Source organism: Rhipicephalus microplus, chromosome 1 (genome assembly GCF_043290135.1).
Source record: "Rhipicephalus microplus isolate Deutch F79 chromosome 1, USDA_Rmic, whole genome shotgun sequence".
In the NCBI taxonomy this organism is placed as follows: domain Eukaryota; kingdom Metazoa; phylum Arthropoda; class Arachnida; order Ixodida; family Ixodidae; genus Rhipicephalus; species Rhipicephalus microplus.
Genome location: NC_134700.1, coordinates 167,821,238 through 167,842,147, shown reverse-complemented (window position 1 = coordinate 167,842,147; position 20,910 = coordinate 167,821,238). Strand labels below are relative to the sequence as shown.

At 44.7% G+C, this 20,910-nt stretch overlaps 1 protein-coding gene across 1 annotated transcript in view; it reads left to right on the top strand.

Moving 5' to 3' along the window:
• Nucleotides 1-8,294: 8,294 nt before the first annotated feature.
• LOC142765987 (uncharacterized) overlaps nucleotides 8,295-20,910 on the top strand; it is a 122,694-nt gene continuing 110,078 nt past the window's right edge. Inside the window, exon 1 of the mRNA XM_075867798.1 lies at nucleotides 8,295-8,375. Coding sequence (XP_075723913.1) covers nucleotides 8,295-8,375 — 81 coding nt within the window. The remainder of the gene's footprint in view (nucleotides 8,376-20,910) is intronic.

Sequence of the window (20,910 nt, the reverse complement as noted above, 5' to 3'; positions counted from 1 at the left end):
GCGTCTTCTACCTCGGTGTGAACGTTCTTTAACACCAAATTCTCACGTAATCGGCGCTTCTCTTGACACATTTTTACATGTTATCTTCTCAAAACGAGTTTCGAGTTCTTGCAAGCGAGTAAGGTAATTTTTTTTCTTGGAAGATACTACAGCATAAGCTGTATTTATCGACAACTTATCTGGAGGAGTTGGTAGAGGGGACATCAAAACACCTCTGTACACCTCTGATCGCCTCCGATCAATATATATTGAAATGCTGTAAAAACTGTTTTGGAATAGCTGTGAGCAGATGCAAATGTAAATGCGAATTCAGGTAATGCTGATTGTAAAGCTGCAGATGTCTGATAGGGCTTTAGGTCGGCAAAAGAGAGTGGCAATCGCTCAGACTCACTCAAAAAGTACATATTGCTATTTGGACTCACTTGGTTTCAGAATCACGAAAATATTACTCACTCAGACTCAGACTCACGGCTGGATCTGAGTATGAATAGGTCCGAGTGAGCCGACTCATAAGCGAGTTCGCCGAACTATGTCGACACCTGATGGGCATAAGATGCGCATAAATAAATCTCTATATCACAAAATCACTCGTTCAGTTTATACGTACGTCACATCCCTTCGACTATACCGTGTAGTAACACGTAAGTGCGCCGCGTAGAGACATGGATATATGAATCCCATCCTATCTATGTTGCGGTCCTTCGATACGCGTTCTAACACGCTGCGGGCCGCTCCGACAATAATAGCGAGTTTTAGAATACCGTTTGCAAACGCTGTAGGCGTAGCGGCCGCCATATGAGCTTTAGAATAGCGTTTACCCTGATGCGATCCGCAACGCACGATCGCAGGGACATCGTTAGCCTCGAAACCAGCGCTTGCGGGCCACATGCGGGCCGCGATCGCCGCACGCAATTTCGAATTTTCTGCGTGCGGTCCACGAACGCGAACGCAGACTCTCGTTACGACGCATGCGCAGTGGCAGTGACCGCACCGCAAGGGCTCGCGGTGCGCTATTCAAATAGCAAAGGGGCTGAGAAAGTATAGCTGAGTTGAAAAGAGTCTCCGAGTGGTTTCCTGGTCTATTACCTTAAGTTTTTAGTAAAGGGTGTTTACATTTTTTATTCTCACCGTTCAATGCTGACTGCTTCACCAACATGCTTTTTAATTGTTTACGGTTAGGTTCTGTTGTACCCTTAGTTTTTTTTTACTTCCTAAGCAAAAGTGATTCAGCCATTTTAGAGGAACTAAAACAACAGCAGCATCAGCAGCAGCAGCAATACTACTACTACCACTACTACTACTACTACTACTACTACTACTACAAATAATAATTTTAATAATAATAATAAGAAGAAGAAGAAGAAGAAGAATAAGAAGAAGAAGAAGAAGAAGAAGAAGAAGAAGAAGAAGAAGAAGAAGAAGAAGAAGAAGACATATTGTCGACATCATCATCAACATATATAATTTTTTTTGAAAATTCAGTTTTCTTCGCTTTATTTATCAATATATTACTAATAAAAAAGGCATCTTTAACGTATAAGCGAGCATGAAAATTTCGTATGAAATTTATTACATTTTACTTATGTAACCCTCCCTATTTTTTTGTACCATAACACATTGAAACACCACTTAAATTTCGGCGAATCCCACACAGTGAGTGTGAGCCACAGTAGAAAGTGAACAAAAACAACATTGTCGGCAAACTAAACAAAACGACGAAGACGCACAGCAATATGCGCGAGAGCTCGTGAATGCTTCGACCCATTCTACTCGGCGCCATTGCTCGTCCTGGTTCTACGTTTAGCAAACAAAAAGCCTGCCTCACTGTCGAGAGCGGAAGTGTGCGTAGCCGTTCTTCGAGACCGTACAACTGGATAACAAGGAAGCCGTCGGCCTCGCTAGCGTCACCAGGACTTACTTCTCCTTCCGCCACCATGCTCGGAATCCAGATGAAAGATCTCGGTGCATGGTCCGGGACCGACCGTGCTTGTGACACATGTGCTGGACATGACGACGACACCAACGCCAACCTCAGCGTTTTGCGCGGAACTCCACCTGTGTACCGTAGCTACGCATCTCGTGCAGCCACGTCGAACGTCACCCCGGGACGCGACCCCCAGAGCGAGGGACGGCGTACCGCCATGAACACATCTGGAAGCCGTATGACCAACGTATCCTCCAGCTCCGGGAATCCAAACTTATCGCCAGCGTTCCCGGATCAGAGGCTCTCTCGTCCCGGGAAAGGCAAGCAGGTGTCCGGCGTGTGCCTGTGTTTGGGGGAGAACGATTCCACCACCACGCATCACTTCGATTCACTCCGAGGAGGTGCGAGTGTCGAGTGACGCGGTTCCCGAAGAAATCGAGCTCCATCGGTTCGCGTCACGAAGACAGCGTCGTCGAAATTGCTCTTGGCAAGCGACGACGCTGCTGTGTGCACTCCACTGGATTCCACCGGAGCGAAGGTGTATTGGAGCCGCTCACTTTTTGCTTTATTCTTGTTTATTTCGATAACAGCGCAAATAAAGTTTTATGTTTTTGGATGGCTATACCCGTGCCTTAATGTTATTTTCAGACCTTTATTACACCAGAGAATAATATATATTAGGGTTTAACGCCCCAAAACCACAACATCACTGCGAAGGACGCTGTAGTAGAAGGCTACCGAAAGAAATTCGACCCACTGGGGTTCTTTAACGTCCTTCCAAATCTATATACAAGGGCGCTCCGCATATAACTCTAACTCCAGAACAAAGTACATGCGATGCCTTACATATGCGTAGCGCGTACCACTATTCTCCAAAGAATGACGAATAATGGCAGTGCACACACAGAAATTATAGTTTTTGCAGCTGCGTTGGGAGTAGTTTCTGCGGGACTGTTTAAAAACTGTCCACAAAGGCCGCTTTGAGCTGAGACAATTTTGTGCGTTTCGCGCAGGCATGGATGGTGTTGCACTGAAATCTGCTGGGAGATCACAAAAAGGGTGCCGTAGTTGTCCGCCGCTCCCACCGGTATCGGTGTCTGCTAGGGCGCGAAATAACGAAACTAAATAAAAATAGCCAATATGAAACGCGGCTCGAACCTTGGTCCTCTCCATGGACACCCGGCATTCTACTACAGACTCGTGTCGATACATGAAACCAAATCGAAAGAGGACCCTATAGAAGCGCTACGTCAGGAAGAAAACGCGTCAGCAGACATACGTAATATAGCGTGGCAGAAGAGTGAAATAACAACCAGACGTCACGCACTGCTGATATCGTAACGAGTGAGTCATTGAATGCTTCCAACTCATTACGAAGGGCTCAGTCATGATTCTTCCTTGTCATCAGCCACCGCAACAATTTTTGGCATAGTGGGCACCTTGCAAGCGTATTAGTAGCCGCAGGAGAGTCCATGACGGACTCTGGAAGTGCCACTCTTTCAGCTTTCATTGTGACGATGACAATGATGATGATGCTCCTTGGAAGTTTGGCACCTACCCACTGTGTGGCGCTTTCCGCGCAAGCCTGGCTTTTTTTCGTCATTTCGATTGTATTCATTGCTGAAAAAAAACCTTTAGTTAGGCTGTTTTATAGGGTAGGTTTAAGGTTAGCCAAATAAATTGTACCATATTTTTATGCCTCAATTTTAGAGCATTGCCGCAGGAATATATTTGATGCGTTTTGCAATGTTATTCAAGCTATTAAACGTATACTATTTTGAAATTCATAAAGTAATTTTTAAGATGTGTAAAATTCTAACATATTCATGTCATATTGTTCCAGCCAGATAAACACTGCTGTATCGTCTGCGCGAAAGGGCATAATTTATACTAAATTAGTGGTTACTTTGTGTTTTCTTCTCTTTCTATTTTTTAACAATTATTTTTTCCCTTCTTTCTTGTGTTATTAGACATTTGTGTTCAGAAAAAGTTCACTTAACTACAAAGCTCGTGTTGCCACTGACCCTTGCCACATTGTGTTTAGATTAAAAGTTCGACGATATAAAGAACGAAGTGTTCTACAATGGGAGAGCTTTAACCAGTCTCGTGTGTCGGTAATTGAAATGTGTGTTTGAAATGTGTGTAATTGAAATGTGTATTCCAGACAAGCGCTGCGCTTGCCTGGAAGTAAGATCGGCGCCTGGCGTGGCATCGCTGGCATGACGAGACGAAGCGAACGCCGAAGCGCACACGCGCCAGGTCACGTCGAAGTGTATTGGCGCTTTGAGTGTGGCACATAGTCACGTTGTTAGATGACACGCATCTCATGACTATCGTTTTTTAGCAGTCACATACCTTCGTCATTCATTGGCGTCACGTTATACAAACTTTGGCATATGTGAAGCTAGCGAAACGGCCGCGAGTGCATCATCAGTGTGGCATGTAGCCATGTGGTTACATGACAAGCATGTCGTGATTATCATGTTTCGATGTGTCATTTACCTATGTCGTCCATTCGCGTCGCGTAATACAGAGTTTGGTACATGTGAAGCTGGTGAAACGGCCGCGACCGCATCATGAGCGTAGCATGCAGTCATGTTGTTACATGACATTCATCTCATGATTATTATGTTCGCACCAGTCACATACCTTCGTCATCCATTCACGTACTGTAATACCAAATTTGTATGTGTTATGCTAGAGAAACGGCCGCGAGCGTATCATGAGCGTCGCATGTAGTCATGTTGTTAAATGACACGCATGTCACGATTTTCGTGTTAGGGACTTTCGCTTGTGTTCGCAATGCAACCATGCCATACCATACCAGTTTTGCAACATGCCATGTGAAAGAAACCACCGCAAGAGCTGCAGGACCATGTAAATGTAAATCGTCACATTCATGGCGTATATGCCATGATTTTCATGTTATGACTAGTCACTTATGCGCGTCCTACAGTCATGTTATGGCATACCAAGTTTGGTATCGATAACATTATCGAAACGGCCAGGAGAGCTGAAGGTCGTAAGCAGATAGATAGATAGATAGATAGATAGATAGATAGATAGATAGATAGATAGATAGATAGATAGATAGATAGATAGATAGATAGATAGATAGATAGATAGATAGATAGATAGATAGATAGATAGATAGATAGATAGATAGATAGATAGATAGATAGATAGATAGATAGATAAACAGACAGACAGACAGACAGACAGACAGACAGACAGATAGATAGATAGATAGATAGATAGATAGATAGATAGATAGATAGATAGATAGATAGATAGATAGATAGATAGATAGATAGATAGATAGATAGATAGATAGATAGATAGATAGATAGATAGATAGATAGATAGATAGATAGATAGATACGCTCAAAGTTGCCGAGGCTCGCTAATTGAAAAGTTGTTAAAGATTTAGAGTAGTTGGTACTTCACTATGGGAGTCCTTCGACCCACGATGCGTGGTCTTTTTACCGAAAGGCAGCCGTTGGTTGTGAGTGAAATTGTTTACAGCGTAACTTTTGTCGACGCGGCATGACTAAATGTGCATTTAGAAAAAGTGTTTAACGATCTGGAGTACTGCGTACTCAACTATGGGAGAGCTGTGAGCAATCCCGGTACAATAACGAGGAGAATTACAAGTGTGTGACACACGGGACAAGTGTTTTGAAAATGGCTTAGCGATTTGGAGTACTTTGTACTATACTATGGGAGAGCTGAAAGCTGTCCCGGGGGAGACTTTCGCCGAAACTGTACAATTGGTAAGTTTAAAAAAGCGAAGTTTCATTGTACACTTAACTTGTGCACACACAAGCGAAACATAGAAAACATGTAAAGACAGTGTATACATCTTACAAATGAGCACTTAAGTCTAATTTATCACTGTGTGTTTAGAAAAAGTCTTTAACGATTTAGAGTACTTAGTACTCAACTATGGGAGTGCAGTGAGAGGTCCCGATGAATCTAGTGTAGCTTGATTACAGATTTTGAGGCTGTAATCCTACGAATTGCATTGTAGAACTGTGTGCTTAGAAAAAAAAAAATAACAGTATATTCACGAGGTGAATGATGATGAGTGGGCGAAGCAGATGGACGCACGGACAGACAGACGCATAGACGAACGCAGGGACGGACGCACGGTTGAGCGGATGGACGCACGGACCGTTGAACGGAAGCAAGAACGAACGAACTGACGGAAGCGCGGGAGGACTGACGGATGCTTCGCCCCACTCATCATCATTCACTCCATGGATATCCTGTGATTTTTCTTACCATACTACAAGTAATGTCCTCTAGAATCGTACCATTTGCATTTCTCAGCGTATATGCATTTCGTTATATATACAAGTACCGCCCTCTTCGGCCGGTTCAAGAACTGCCGAGAGATGGCTACATACGATTATGACGGGACGCTCAGCCCACGCCTTAAGCAGCTTCGCACCTAAAATAAGTTGACGATTTTGAGCACTGCGTATTCTAATATGGGAGAGCATGAAGCCGTCCCGTCCTCGAACGGAATTCAGCTTGTGTGTTTAAAAACAGCTGTTAATATTTTTTGAGTATTGAGTACTTCGTACTCTACTATGGGACAGCATATCGCCGTTCCGTAGGCCTCACATTTGAAAAAGTGAAGCACAACTGTGCTTAGAAAAAGTGTTCAACAATTTAAAGTACTTGGTACTCTACTATGAGAGAGCATAAATCCGATTATAAAGTGTTACGATACAAACAACAATCGTCGAATTATAAGAAGGCGCGAGGGTTTGTGAATGCCTCAAGCCATCAATGGTGTTCCACTAGAAGGACAGAAATAGCAATTACTAGATTACGTTGCCGGATCCCCCACCGAGCTTTTACCTATACAGGTGTGATTTGGCACAGTCACCTTCAGGCCTTTATTGCAACGAGAACGTATCTTTATTGTAAAATGTAAATTGTTCGCAAATCAAATGAAAATGTTTCTAGATGAACTCCTCAATAGGATGAGGTTAAGTTTATTTTAATAAAACTTTCTGTTGGGCTGGTTGGCACATGCTTACTGAAAGGACGCATACCATCAAGGAAGACACATTAAGGTCTCCCTTTTTGTTCCGTCCTTAAAGGGACCCTCTAACGCTTGAAAACTTCGGTTCCGACAGCATAACTCGTAGTGGAGCTCGGCAAAACTACTGCGAGCGGAAATGACGCCGGAAGGTGACCGCCATATGACTGGATAAATATAACATTAAATATGATCGCAGCATTGCATCAAAATAGGGATTACTATTGCATTTATTTTTTATTAGCAGGATTTTTCAGTCGAATCAAGAGAGAATAAAGCTTTCTTACTTTTCCAGCTTGAAAACTGCTAAGCTGGTCAAAGAGTGCGCCGAACGCCATGTGCTGGAGCAAACACGCCGGTGACGCTCCGGGCGCTGTTATTTGAAGAAACTATAAGAAAAATGTAAGAGCGTTTATATACATCATCATCAGCCTGACTACGTCCACTGCAGGACAAAGGCCTCTCCCATGTTCTGCCAGTTAACCCGGTCCTGTGCTTGCTGCTGCCAATTTATACCCGCAAACTTCTTAATCTTGTCGGCCCACCTAACCTTCTGGCTCCCCCTAACCCGCTTTCCTACGTCATTGCATACGTCATTGCACATACGTCATTGCAAAAAGAAAAATCAGTAAAGCTACAAAACATTATAGAAGCGTTTGCGAGCTGGCTCGTTTCGCACGTGTCGTCCCCTGTTCAAGTACCACATCGTTTGGTATACCATCGCAATGGCGTCCTTAATACGCTGGACGTAACAGGCCATATATCATGCGAGTTTCCTGTTCAGTAGGGCTTTTAGTTCATCTCATTGGGCAGCCTTCCCAAGTCAGAGGGTGAGGGAAACACAGTAAGGTGAGCCCACGAAGAGCGAGTTGAGGATGAACATCCATTTCATTGTATTTTTATATATCTACGCTAAGTAACTCTTCACTGCGTGGCCCTATCGCCACCGTTCTTGTTGCACTTAACTCTTAAGCCTACAGTGTACGCAACCAGCTATAAAAAAATGTAAAACTTTGATGATTTGATTGATATGTGGGGTTTAACGTCCCAAAACCACCATTTCATTTGAGACGCCGTAGTGAAGGGCTCCGGAAATTTCGACCACCTGGGGTTCTTTATTGTGCACCCAAATCTGAGCACACGGGCCTACATTTCCGCCGCCACCGGAAATGCAGCCGCCGCAGCCGGGATGCGAACCCGTGACTTGCGGGTCAGCAGCCGAGTACCTTATTCACTAGACCACCGCAGCGGGGCACATGTAAAACTTTGAAGTTGTGAAAAGTGTTAAAGGGCCCCTTTAATTTTTCTAACTTCGCAATGACCAGCCCCGTCCTCGAAGATCAGATGTGGGCCATCCAGCGGGCCGAGGAAGGCGCCAAGATTCAAGGACTCCTGGCCGTAACCTAGGTGGGACCAGTGCCCCCCCCCCCCCTCCATTCGCCGGACTTTAAATAAAAGTTCTCACCTCTTCCTGATGGTACGCGGCTTTTAGAGGCGAAGCTCGTTAGGCTGTAGATCGTTCCTTCCTTCGTATGCAGTATGTAGCTACCTCTAGTTTACGACTTGCTCAATAGATGGCGCTGTATGTATATGTCCTTGGGAATAATATAAACCCATAGCGTCAGTGGTTTTTGCAGCATATCAATGAAGTGAATGATGATGAGTGGGGCGAAGCGTTCGCCCGCCCATCCGTGTGTACGACCGTCCGCGCGTTAGTTCATTCACCCGTCCATTCGTTCGTCCGTCCGTGCTTCTGTTCGTTCGTGCTTCCGTCTGTGCGTCCATCAGTCCGTCCGTGCTTCCATCCGTCTGTCCGTGTGTCCATGCCTCTGTCCGGCCGTCCATCCGGAAGAACGGACGCTTCACCTCACTCATCATTATTCACTCCGTAGATACGCTGTGATTTTTTTTTTCTATTTCAGTGCGAATAAGCTTATCGCTTCCCGTGGTTCTCTGGGGATAATGTAAATTCGCAACAACATGGACTCTATCGGCAGGTTTTTACCGTCGCCGTCATCATTGCCATCGCTGTCACGTCCCGTAGAAAGCCCACATCTATAACATCCCCTAGCGCATCGTGTGTGCCGGTGGTGGGTAAAAGCGGGCGACAAATGGGGGCGACGAGCGCGGCTGAGGCAGATTTCAAACGAACCGGCCCACCTCCGTCACTCGGAAGGCGCATGCGATAACACCATTGTGCGAGCGAGTCCAGCCACCGAATGCTGGTCAACCATAGCGAAAACACCTCCACTAGCTGAAAAGGCATGCAATGACGCGGGTGAAGGAGGGGGTGTCGTTCGAGCAGCAACTGTGAACTTTGAACAAAAGGGCACAGTCGTGAGTGCTGTTGCGCACGCCATCTCGGCAGGCACGAACAGATGGCTCGTGTGTAAACTTTCTACGTGCGGTACTCTCAGCGTGAAGAAACTAGGCGAAATCTGCTTCTCTGCCCGGAGCGGCGGTATTGTCTTACACCGGCGCTGTGCAGAGTTACGCGAGACTCAATCTAGAAAAAAATTAGCTGGCAGCCTTACTTCGTGTCGCATTCATTGTCGCGTCCCTTGTAGTGAAAGTAGTTTGTTTTGTTAATTTTACTCTTATACATCAAGATTGCAGTGTCTCTTATCAAGTGACTGTAGCCAAGCGATTGGCAGGGTTCGATTGAACAAGAGCGCCGCGAGTGGTAGGGAGATTACTCGTGCTCCTGAGTCCATTGTTAATGCACCGTCCTGGCGAGGTATATAGCTCTAAAGGTACGAAATAATATGATGACAAACGCTGAGATATCAGTGAACTCGATCTTGCAGTTTTTAAATGTGCAGTTAGACACACGCTTCCAAGCCACCGACAGTTTGCGACAAAGATGAAGACATAAGTACCGCAGAGCGAGCGCGGGTTGATGTCGCTGCAGTCGCGAATAAATCAAGCGCAGCAACGCCCTCTTCTCTCAATTACCATGAACTCGCGAGGATCGTATGGAGGCTAACGATGCTGCAGGCCAGAGGCCAGAAATGCACGCTTTTCTCTCGACTATCAAACAACTACAACAACTACTGAAAAGGCCAAAGTTACAGAATAAGAAAAGCTATTGCGAGTAAGTTTCATCGCATATCACTGTCCCTAAAGCCTCCCCCCCCCCTTCCCCAGAACTCGAAACTCAAGCTATATAGTGATCACGATGATTGTAACGATCGTTATCTCCGCCACCATCACGATCGAGAGCGGCAACGACTTACGAGCCGTCCGGCGGCTCAATTCTGGCGCCATATTAGGCATAAACGCGCGCGGGAGAAGAAATAATAAATCTCGAAAGCATAAGCGCGAGGGCCTTATGACAGCGAACGGAAATGTATGCGCATGTTTCTCGCCAGAGCTACTTTCTTCGGGCCGAGCCGTTTGCCGCATTTGTTGCCTTCTTCACGCACTATAACCGGTCCTGCGGAATAACAATGACGCACGGTTTTTTTCATTTCTTTTGTGGTTTTTTAGTTTCTTTCGAGCGAGGACCACTTGCCGTAATCTTGTTTGATACTTGGCTACGTTCAGAATTGTGGCCCGGCATATAGAATGCGTGCCATATATATATATATATATATATATATATATATATATATATATATATATATATATATATATATATATATATATATATATATATATATATATATATACGCTCTGACAGAGGCTGATCCACCAGCCGACAACGTTAAGCAAAGACACTTCCGTGAAAGTTTCGTAGTTACGTTGGGTCCAGCGTGAATGAAATTTGAAGAAGAATCGGGCATGTATATATATATATATATATATATATATATATATATATATATATATATATATATATATATATATATATATATATATACACGTCTCCAATTTCAATTGTATGCCACTTTCTTCACGCTCAGCTTGCGAGATGGACCCTTACTCCACGATACAAAAGTATGCATCGTTCGCGTGAGTATGAAAAGGCGACTTCGCGTCGTCTAGCTATCTCGGCGCGGCGGTCTTGAAAAGCACGATAAATCACGTGGTGGAAGTGAAATTGGAGAAGCGCGAGCCCAATGCCAAGACGAAAGTGCACTGTATACCATAGTATATACTTTCGAGCGCGCCGAAATCTCTTTTACTCAATTAGATTTTTTTTCCTGACTCAAGCGGCCCTAAACAAACGTTGCGGCACATGTAAGTACGAAAAAGTGACGACCCCTCGGAGTGAGAGTGCGTTTTAAATTCAATCAAAGAAGGTCCGAGACGAGTGTTTTGTTTTTTTAACGAATAACGAGAGAGATGGAAGAAAACAAAGCTCTAGAAGGGATCCGCACGCACGCGTAAGCAACAAAGTCTAGGGAAAACAAATATATAAAAATGGCGCGGCTCACGCCCACAATGGACGTGAGTCAGTGATAGCACTCGCCTATAGATCTATATCTTGATCCACCAGATCCGGGACATGACGCTGGTGGCAACGGCAAAAGCCCGCTGAGAGAGAGAGAGAGAGATAAAGATCCAAGGAAAGGCAGGGAGGTTAACCAGACGCACATCCGGTTTGCTACCCTGCACTGGGGAAGGGATAAAGGGGAGAAAAGAGGTTGCAGAGAGATGAGAAGGTACACACAATCACGAGCACACTCGGGGAGCACACACAGTCTACAGGCGGTCGCTCAGGTTGGTTGACTTTAGGTAAGTGTTCAAATTGTTAGCGGTTTCGGCTGACGGTTTAAGAGGGCATAGTAAGACACACCCTGAAATGCACCTCAGACTTGAAGTAACGAGGTTGACATTGTGTGTGAGCTGTGCTGTGGTTGTGGACTGACTGCTGTTATTTCCGCGTAACATTTCGGTGAAGGTGTGGGATACATGGCCAAGGCGGGTCTTCACCCGGAGCCATGGTAGGCGTCCACTGCGGAGCTCCGTCGTCAAAAGAAAGTGCCCCACACTTCCACCAAAATGTTACTTGGAAATTACCATTGCAATAAAACTAGTATGATGATGTCAGAAAAGAAACAGATCTAGAAAGACAGGAATAACTACAGTGTTTTTTTTTTGTGAACACCTCCAGTGAGTGCACTGCCTGATCTTTAGAAAAGAGAACAAATTCTGGGTCTTTACGTTAAAGAACCATGACATCATTACAATGCGCGTCATAGCCACGGAGTCCTGGTCAAATTTTTATTATGTGATGATATTTAGAAGATGTTGGCGTTTTTGTAAAGTACCAGCTACTTTTTTTCACGCATGTAAAAAGCCCAGCGACGAAAAAATTCATAACAAAAGAACAACTACTTAATCTTGACCACTTGCTATTTTAAAGTGAACGACTAAACTGACCGGTGACCCACATCGGCGGCTCCCGACGGCATCCGCCACAGGGAATCGAAAAATCAAACATCGCGTTATGATGCATCTGAATGACGTCACAGATCGCCACAGTTTGTGACGTAATTATGACTTCATCATCACATCGCAGTGCCATAACGTGATGCCATCATCACACGACATTGTAGCTCGGTTAATGGTGGGCAGGTAATCGAAGCAGATCAAAAGTAGGTGAGGTGCCTCCGATCCCGGAGGCAATGGAAAGCCACGTTATGTACAGAAAACATTCGGAGGGTGGCGGGGAAGGCACAATATATACACCGACTGAGAAGAAAAATAAGATTTATTTCACCTTCCAGTCATCCTAGAAGATTGAATGAGTTATTAGCCATCATCATCATCATCATCATCATCATCATCATCATTAGCAGCAGCAGCACCACCACCACCACCAACGTTGACTACTTGCACTGCTGGACAAAGGCCCCTCCCATGTTCCGCCAGTCAACATGGTCCAGTGCTTGCTGCTGCCACTTTATACCCGCAAACTCCCTTTCACCCACTTGCCTTCTTTTGGAATCCAGTCTGTAATCTTTAATTACCAGCAGTTAATACCTTTCCCGTGGATACGTCAATTTTAGCTGTCATCTGAATCTATGTGCATGGTTGTTCACTCATTTTAATAAATGTTGTGCCCCGCTCTCATGTACATCGAAGTGCTACCGTTATTGCCTGAAGCTTCAGTCATTTCAGTGCAGTACTTTAGCCCCTCTAAGCTATGCAATGGCGAGAAACAGACACTAGTAGAAAAATATTACGATAAAGTAGGCCTTGTGAGTAGGCGAGGAGCACTCTGGGGAAAAGGACGAGAAATATGTAAAAAAAAAAGTGAGGAAAATGGGTATTGTGGCTAGCATGCTCAATACGGAAACGGGGCGTTGAAACCAAGGAAAGAAAAGAAAATAGAGTCGATCAGAGAGGTGGAAAGGATACGCAGCAATCGAAAGAGAGCGCTCGAAAATATAAGATACGACGGAGCATCGCATAAAAGAGGTAGATAAAGAAAAAGCACGGCAAACAGGCACCATGATGCGCTAAGGCATGTTTAAATATAGACTGACGTAAATCGAAATAGAAGAGAAGTTGAGGCATGCAAAAAAAAATAGAAATGTGTGCAAGAAATCTTTGGCAGCCGCCGCTGCTGTGTAACGAGCTAGTACCTTAGGTACGGGTCCTGAAGAACTGGCAAGTGGAATGATATGAAAGAAGTACCTAAAGGGGTTTCGAGTACGAGCCTTAAAAAAAAAAAACTTCAAAGAAGACCAAGTGCATAAGAATAGCGATTAACGAACCACCGATAACAAGCGTATGGGGTTCCAGCCGTTCGGAGAGAAAGCAAGAAAAGGAAGGAAGGAAGGAAGGAAGGAAGGAAGGAAGGAAGGAAGGAAGGAAGGAAGGAAGGAAAGAAGGAAGGAAGGAATGAAGGAAGGAGGTGGAAAGGTGAAGTACAGAAAAAACAAATGAAACAAAGAAAAAAAAACATAAATAAATAAATAAATAAATAAGTTGTTCAGTCCCATGAAGACTTTCATGGTCGAATAGTACGACATGCGAGGCCGACCTCAACAGTCAAGTCACATAAGAGACATAACGACAAGGAAAAAAAGATCACTAAGGAACGTTGAGCTGTTATGGGAAGCTCGAAGAGACCTCAGTATCCTCGAAAAAGCAATTGCGTCTCGAGAAACATGAAGTGCAACATCCTGCACCCCGACGTTGCTTCAACATCTGTCCTGAAATGCAAGTCGATTCGGTAGTAGGCAATGCGAGCTCACGAGAACGTTGATATAATGCATGAATACTGGTTTTCTGACTCGCAATCACATAGGTGAGCGAGTTTCTGGCAGGTAATCGATTATGCATCGATTTCTCGGTGCGCCATTTACGTAGTAGGCGTTGCTATATTTCGCTTTCCTTTTTTTTCTTTTTCTTTTGTGAATCGATGTTTTGTGCTCACTCTATTACGCAGGCCACATCATCAACTCCATATTTTCAGCAACTGGTAAAGCGAGTTCTGCCTTAGAAGTCTCTTTCGTACATTCATATGAAATGCGACTTGGTTTACGGAGCGGCGATTCTATAAAGTTTGAATTTTGTCACAAATGAATTCTCCCGTTGAACTGAGAGAACTTGTGGGAGTGTATTGCGATAATAGATAAACGATATTATAAAAATTGAGGCACCCTTAAGCTTCGCCTTTAAGGGTTGAACTCGATAGCGACATTCTGTCAGTAGTGCATATACTTCAAATCCTTAATGAATGAAATCTTTTCGAACTTGCTAAGCACCCACTACATGGCCTTAAGAGAATAGGTGCAGTAACGTGTGTGCCTTTTGAAGTGGGTGACTGGCTTTAAACAATGAAGTCATTATGATAATCACATGTTCTTTCGGCCGATGGCAACGTACGCTTGTACCAAGCATTATTACTGCAATATTTCACGAATGTTGTATGGTGAAGTATGTATAAAGGAAGCGTGTGTTAGTAAAGCATGAAAGTTGCTTTCACTGCACTTCCAAGCAGAATAATTTATTTTTTATTTTCACTGTACTCACAAGCAGACGCGTGAGTGTGTGCTAGCACACCAGCTTGCCACGCAAACGACCCGTATTCGATCCTATTCGAACCCATAATTCTTTGATGTTTATTTTATTTGAATCATTTTCGACATTTCGGTCACGCACAAGATGGTTTTTCACTCACAACCAACGATGCCGACGCTTGGATTTCTGCGAGACGAGCTATCAAACGCTATCGCGGTAATATAACTAAATTGACCAGAACATTAATACATCGAAAGCTGTCCACTGACAAGAAGGAATAAAGCAGCAAGCTGTTTACCATTCTTTCAGCAAAACCGTTTCTATTAGGATGGCTACTCACGCTGATGCGTGCGTCGGCTAATAGATAGTTTTAGTAGCGGAAAACAGCAAACACCTGGATTTAGTGTTAGCGTTGCGTGCTCCAAACTGAACGTGTGCCGAACGTTAACGTAGGCCAAACGTACGAACGCTATTACTGGAATAAAGCGTTCAACGCTAACGCACGCAAGAGATCCCGGCAAGATGACGGTGTCTCTTGAAGAGAGAGCCGTCCATTTCGTATCTTTGTAGTCGTCAGCATGCATCGCTAAACTCCTCAATTCCCAGTTACTAATCATATTTCATTTATATTTGAGTAATGAGGCTTCGACAGCTGTATACTGCCGATAAAACAGCTACGTTCATGAGATACATAGCCGATTTGGGGTGCAGATGACCTGATAAAATTTGTCTACGAGGTTCACTCATGTTTTCGGTAGCCGCTCAGAGATGGCGAAGCAGTATTCATTCGGTTAGAGAGCCTATAGATGACCTCCTGTTTTCTTATAGGCTCCCTACATTCGCTTGTTTTCAAGATAAGGCGAATGTAGCCACAAGTCAAGCTGAGCCAGTTAATAGGGGTATTGAGTAATACTCGATTACGGCATATGTCGAAAGAAAGCGATGTGTTTCGGTCCGCCAGAGGCAACACTGAAACGCGGCACGTAGGCGCAGCAACGGTGACTTCAGGTCAACTATATTTAGGGGCGCAGGTTATGCATGTATTGTTTTTATAACTAGATGACACCGTCGGGGCTTGCGTTTGCGTTAGCGGGAATGCATTTCGCTGTATACTAAAAGCGCACCACTCTGCATTCCACGCGTTTTGTTGTTTTAGCGTTAGCGCTGAGACGCGATCTCCCACAATTTGGACAGGTCTAGATTATGTTGCGCAAGGAAACACACACGCGCACACACAGACAAGCACACACGTACACACAGGGACAACACACACACGCACGCACACTCATGAACACTCACGCACACTCATGAACGTTTGTATATGTCCGTGCAGCGCACATATACAAACGCACACGGAAAAGTGCCAATTAGTGCTGCATAAAAAAACACTATTGAATAGGCGAGGTGATATGAACCTTAACTTCTCCATGGCAGACACAAGTTAGAGGCAACGTCGCATACCTGTTACGATTATTTCAAGCGAGCTAACGCGGCAACTTTCGAAATGGCAAACGTCCGTGCAGATTTATAACGCACACGGGAAACTCAGTGATTAGACATCTTGGGCCTTCATTACAAGCACGCTCGTAGTAAGCAGACACGGAGGTCACGCTTCATATCGCATGACAGAAAGGCGTGATCGCTGTTGATACTCCACGTGCTGTCCCGAAATATTTATAAGAAACACAAGCGTACAACAGCTATATCCGCTTCAAAGTGTTCCAAGTACAACCTCCCTTTTTTTTTTTCCTTCGTGTGTAAGTGCATCTGTACTCGCTAGCTACCATGGAGCCGTTTCATTCGTCCCGTCTGGGCATATTTCTGTTTCCAACATTCACACGAGTGCAATCTCAGCGATGAAAGCAAGCTGGTGCGGTGCGATTGAACGGATAGTATGAGTGTTTTTGTCCGAATTCTCGAATACCATGCGTTAAGCAGATACGCACGTGACAGGGTCCAGTGAATTTCATTAACAGGAAAGCAGAGCGCTATGGCACACAGCGGATCGCTGGTGACGTTTTTCGAGCAGAGAGCTGAAACGATTGAAATAGAGAGGCGTCTGCCAATCACTTTCTCTTTTTATTCTTTCTTTCTTTCAGTAATCGAAGAACGAGGATTCCGTTGTTCCATCTTGCAATAGGAGGACAGCAAGTTTTTGAAGGACATTTTTTTAAGTATGCGAGTGATAAAGCTTTTCTTACGAAGATGTTCAAAGGTGTATGAAATACTAAACAATAGGCAACACCTGGTGTGCCAAGCCAAACAATAAAAAAGGCTGACATTACAGGGATAATCATTCAAAATTGCTATCTACCTATCTATCTATCTATCTATCTATCTATCTATCTATCTATCTATCTATCTATCTATCTATCTATCTATCTATCTATCTATCTATCTATCTATCTATCGATCGATCGATCGATCTTCCGTCTGTCTGTCTCGATAACTAACTAACTAACTAACTAACTAACTAACCAACTAACTAACTAACTAACTAACTAACTAACTAACTAACTAACTAACTAACTAACTAACTAACTGACTAACTCAGTAATGTCTTTTCCAACTGTGGACCTACCGCGTCGCACTCATCCATATGAACACTCCCGTACGCTTTTTAACTGTATTTATTTATTGATAACGCTTGCGTGAGCTCTTGTTGCCGTCTTCACGCTTCTTCGCATATCGCTCGTGATCAACAATCTGAACATTTCACTTGTCAAAAACTGTCTCAATCGTCCACTTCATGTCGCTCTAAATGTTCGAGAAGTTTCTCCCACGCTCTGTTCTGTCTACACGGGTGACCGTGCCTCGCTCCTGCCATCCTGGCACAAACTTCATAGCCTTCCGCGAGGTCACCGTTCAGACTTGTTTGCACAATTGTACGTGCGTTCTTGTTTGCTCGGTGAAAGAGTTTACAGCGTTATTTTGTTGTCCGTCGACGCCAACTCCCTGAAGTCCTCCGGTTTTGTTTTTGTTTTCCTTTCGGACATTTTTTTTTTCCGTATATGTCTTCATTTTGAGATCCAATGCTTTATAACTCACGTCATCAGCATCTGCCTTGCTTTTATCTGCACTTTTCGGCGCTCAGCCCGGCAGTGTTACTTGCCTCATGTGACCACCTTTTCTGCCGGATGATTTTCTTTTTTTTTTCTCTCTTCGTTAATAACTTGCATGCCTGATGTTTGCTCCTAAATGCGCATGCCTTCCTTACGGATTTTGTTTTTTTAGTTCGATTTCTCGAGTTCTTTTTCTCCTTCGCTCGAAATATTTACAATAAGTGCCAACAACGGAAAACAAATGCGCCTTCCTAACCCGTTTCCGTCACCCTTCCTGTATTTGCTGTACCCCCCTCCCCTATGTCTTTCTCTTCTTCTCTACAACAGAACGCTAGGAAATAATCTTTCAAGAAGAAAATTTTATTGCCTTGACCATGCAGTTTGTTTTAAGCACGTCCCTCTTCTGCGCTACCCTAACCTGCTCTCTCTTGATAACTTGCCTGCTTCTTTCTCACTCTTCCCTGCGTTACACGTGCTCGCTCTGCCGCTAGTTTCCTCCCCTCCTGATGTTCTTCGTGTTTCCTCCGTCCCGTCTTGTCGAGCGGCTAGCGCGGAAACGGCGAGGGAGGACCAAGACCAATAAACACTTTCTTGCGCTCTGTTTACACGACGCTTAATGGGCCATTAGCTTCCTGCATGAGAAGAACGCAGCACAGGGGAAGGCGAGCAAGGCGCACTGCGCAAGACGAGAACAACCCTGTCCTCCTAAAGCATGCGTCTCTTTTTCTCTGTCTCTTTCTTTTTCCTCCTTCGCGGCAACCATAGTTGTCGACTACTAACTCCATCTTTTGCGCTTCGTGTGCAGTATGTTGCGCAGGCCGCAGGCTCTTTCTTTCTCACTCTCTTCCTCACTTTCCCCATCAGCACGCGCTCCACCACTAAACTTTGGTTCCATGCGGGCTCTATGTCAGCATGAAGAAAGGCAGGGAGCAAATGTATCGATGTAGATGAAACGCAAAGCCGACCACAGATCCGGGAGCTAGCACTGCGGCGCTATAACGCCTTTGCTTGCTTGTTTGTTTGTTTGTTTGTTTGTGTGTGTGTGCGAGCGTGCGTGCGTGCGTGCGTGCGCTTGACTCTCATAGGACAATGTTCTGGAAAAGCATCACGGGCACAATCACGGTCAGAAAGAAGTAAATCCAAATGATAATATTACGGTAATGACATCACACCTGAAACACGAACACTGGCATCATAGTGATCAACGTTGTGCTGCGAACAAAACCGTCTACTGCGGGGGTCCCCTTATAAGTGATGCTGCTTGCCACTCATGTAACGCGACTAATATGCCACGACTGAGCGATTCAAACAAATTTTGCGGTTCTAAATGACCCGAACATGGAGGAAGGAATACTAAGGAGAGACGCTCACCATCCTAGCTGCACAAGAAAAAAAAAAGTGGGGCAGAAGTCATGAGCTCTCGCGAGAGCTACTGGAAGTCCTTGTTTAAAGCTTCGCCTCATGCATCGTCTGTATCGCCTCCGATTGTCAATAACAAGGACCCGTGGTCGCGGCTCTAAATGACGATGTTTGTTTTCTTTGATAAATGGCACGCACCCATTTTGGGGGATAGGCCAAGAATGCGACGTTAAGCCTGTTAAATGCCATTTTATGTAAGGTATGTGATTAAGAAGCAAAAATAAAGAAATTCATGGCAATATTACGTAAAATATTCAATTTATACTACAAGTAATATGTTTTTGAGCTTGTATTTCAGATTGCCGTATTGACCTGATGAGAACAATTTCGAAAACTTACTTAGGGCCCGCCACGGTGGTCTAGTGGTTTACGTACCCGGCTGCTCACCCGCAGGTCACAGCGTCGAATTCCGGCTGCGGCGGCTGCATTTCCTATGGAGGTGGAAATGCTGTAGGCCCGTGTGCTCAGATTTGGGTGCACGTCCAAGTGGTCTAAATTTCCGGAGCCCTCCACTACGGCGTCTCTCATAATCGTATGGTGGTTTTGGGATGTTAAACTCAACATATCAAACAATCAATTAATCAAAACTTGGTTAGCTTTTAACTACTTCCTTATCTTTTTTTTTCTCTCTGTCGCGCGTCCCCCCAAGCTCTTGCCACACTCCTTAATTTTCAGCGGCGAAATGTACTTGTTGTTGACAAATCCGGCCAGATAGAATTGCAAGTTTTACTCCTTTTCCTTCTTTTTTTACGCAATAATTGTGCTCCGCTGGGGACATGTCCTGGGGGTCTACAGTGACTGTCGCTTTTCATGGTGGCGCGTTTAGGTCGTTCAGCATGTCGTACAAAGCGGTGGTTTTCGAAGCCCGTTCGAGCTTCTTCGAAAAGGCTTGGTGCCGCAGCTTGGTGGTTCACGTTCACTTCTGAGCTGTTGTGTCCCTCAGCTCTGGAAAAAAAAACACACTTTTGTGTTAACAATGAGTCCAAGTGAAGAACCACGGAAATCCCGGTGGCCACGCGACTATACGAGAGATCGCCTGCTCGCCTTGCTTGTGGCGACCGGTGCATGCGCGAGGATGCACCGAAGCGTGAACAACATAACGAGGGGGGGGGGAGCAAAATACGCATTTAGCATCAAAAAGTGTAACGTAACGGTCCCTATTAACTTCTTCCATGGTTCAGAACCATGATTATGAGTTGTGTGACACGCCGTAGAGCAGGACATCAGACTGACTTTGACTGCCTTGGTTAACATCCATATAAATATACGCGGCATGTTTTTTTTCTTTTCTTTTGTATTTGGCGCCCTTACATATGCCATCACCTTGACTGTGGAAATCAACCAACACCCTCGCACTTAGTGGCGCCGTGCCGTAACTGCTAAACCACCGCAGCGAGTAGCGTTCGAGGTGTCGACACGACGTTGTGGCGCGTGAAGAAGCATTTGACGACAAGGTTGCCCGGGGTTCACGCCATGCCATCGTTCAGTGAAGAGAGACCAAGAACACGCACAAATTAAGCCCACTAAGAAGA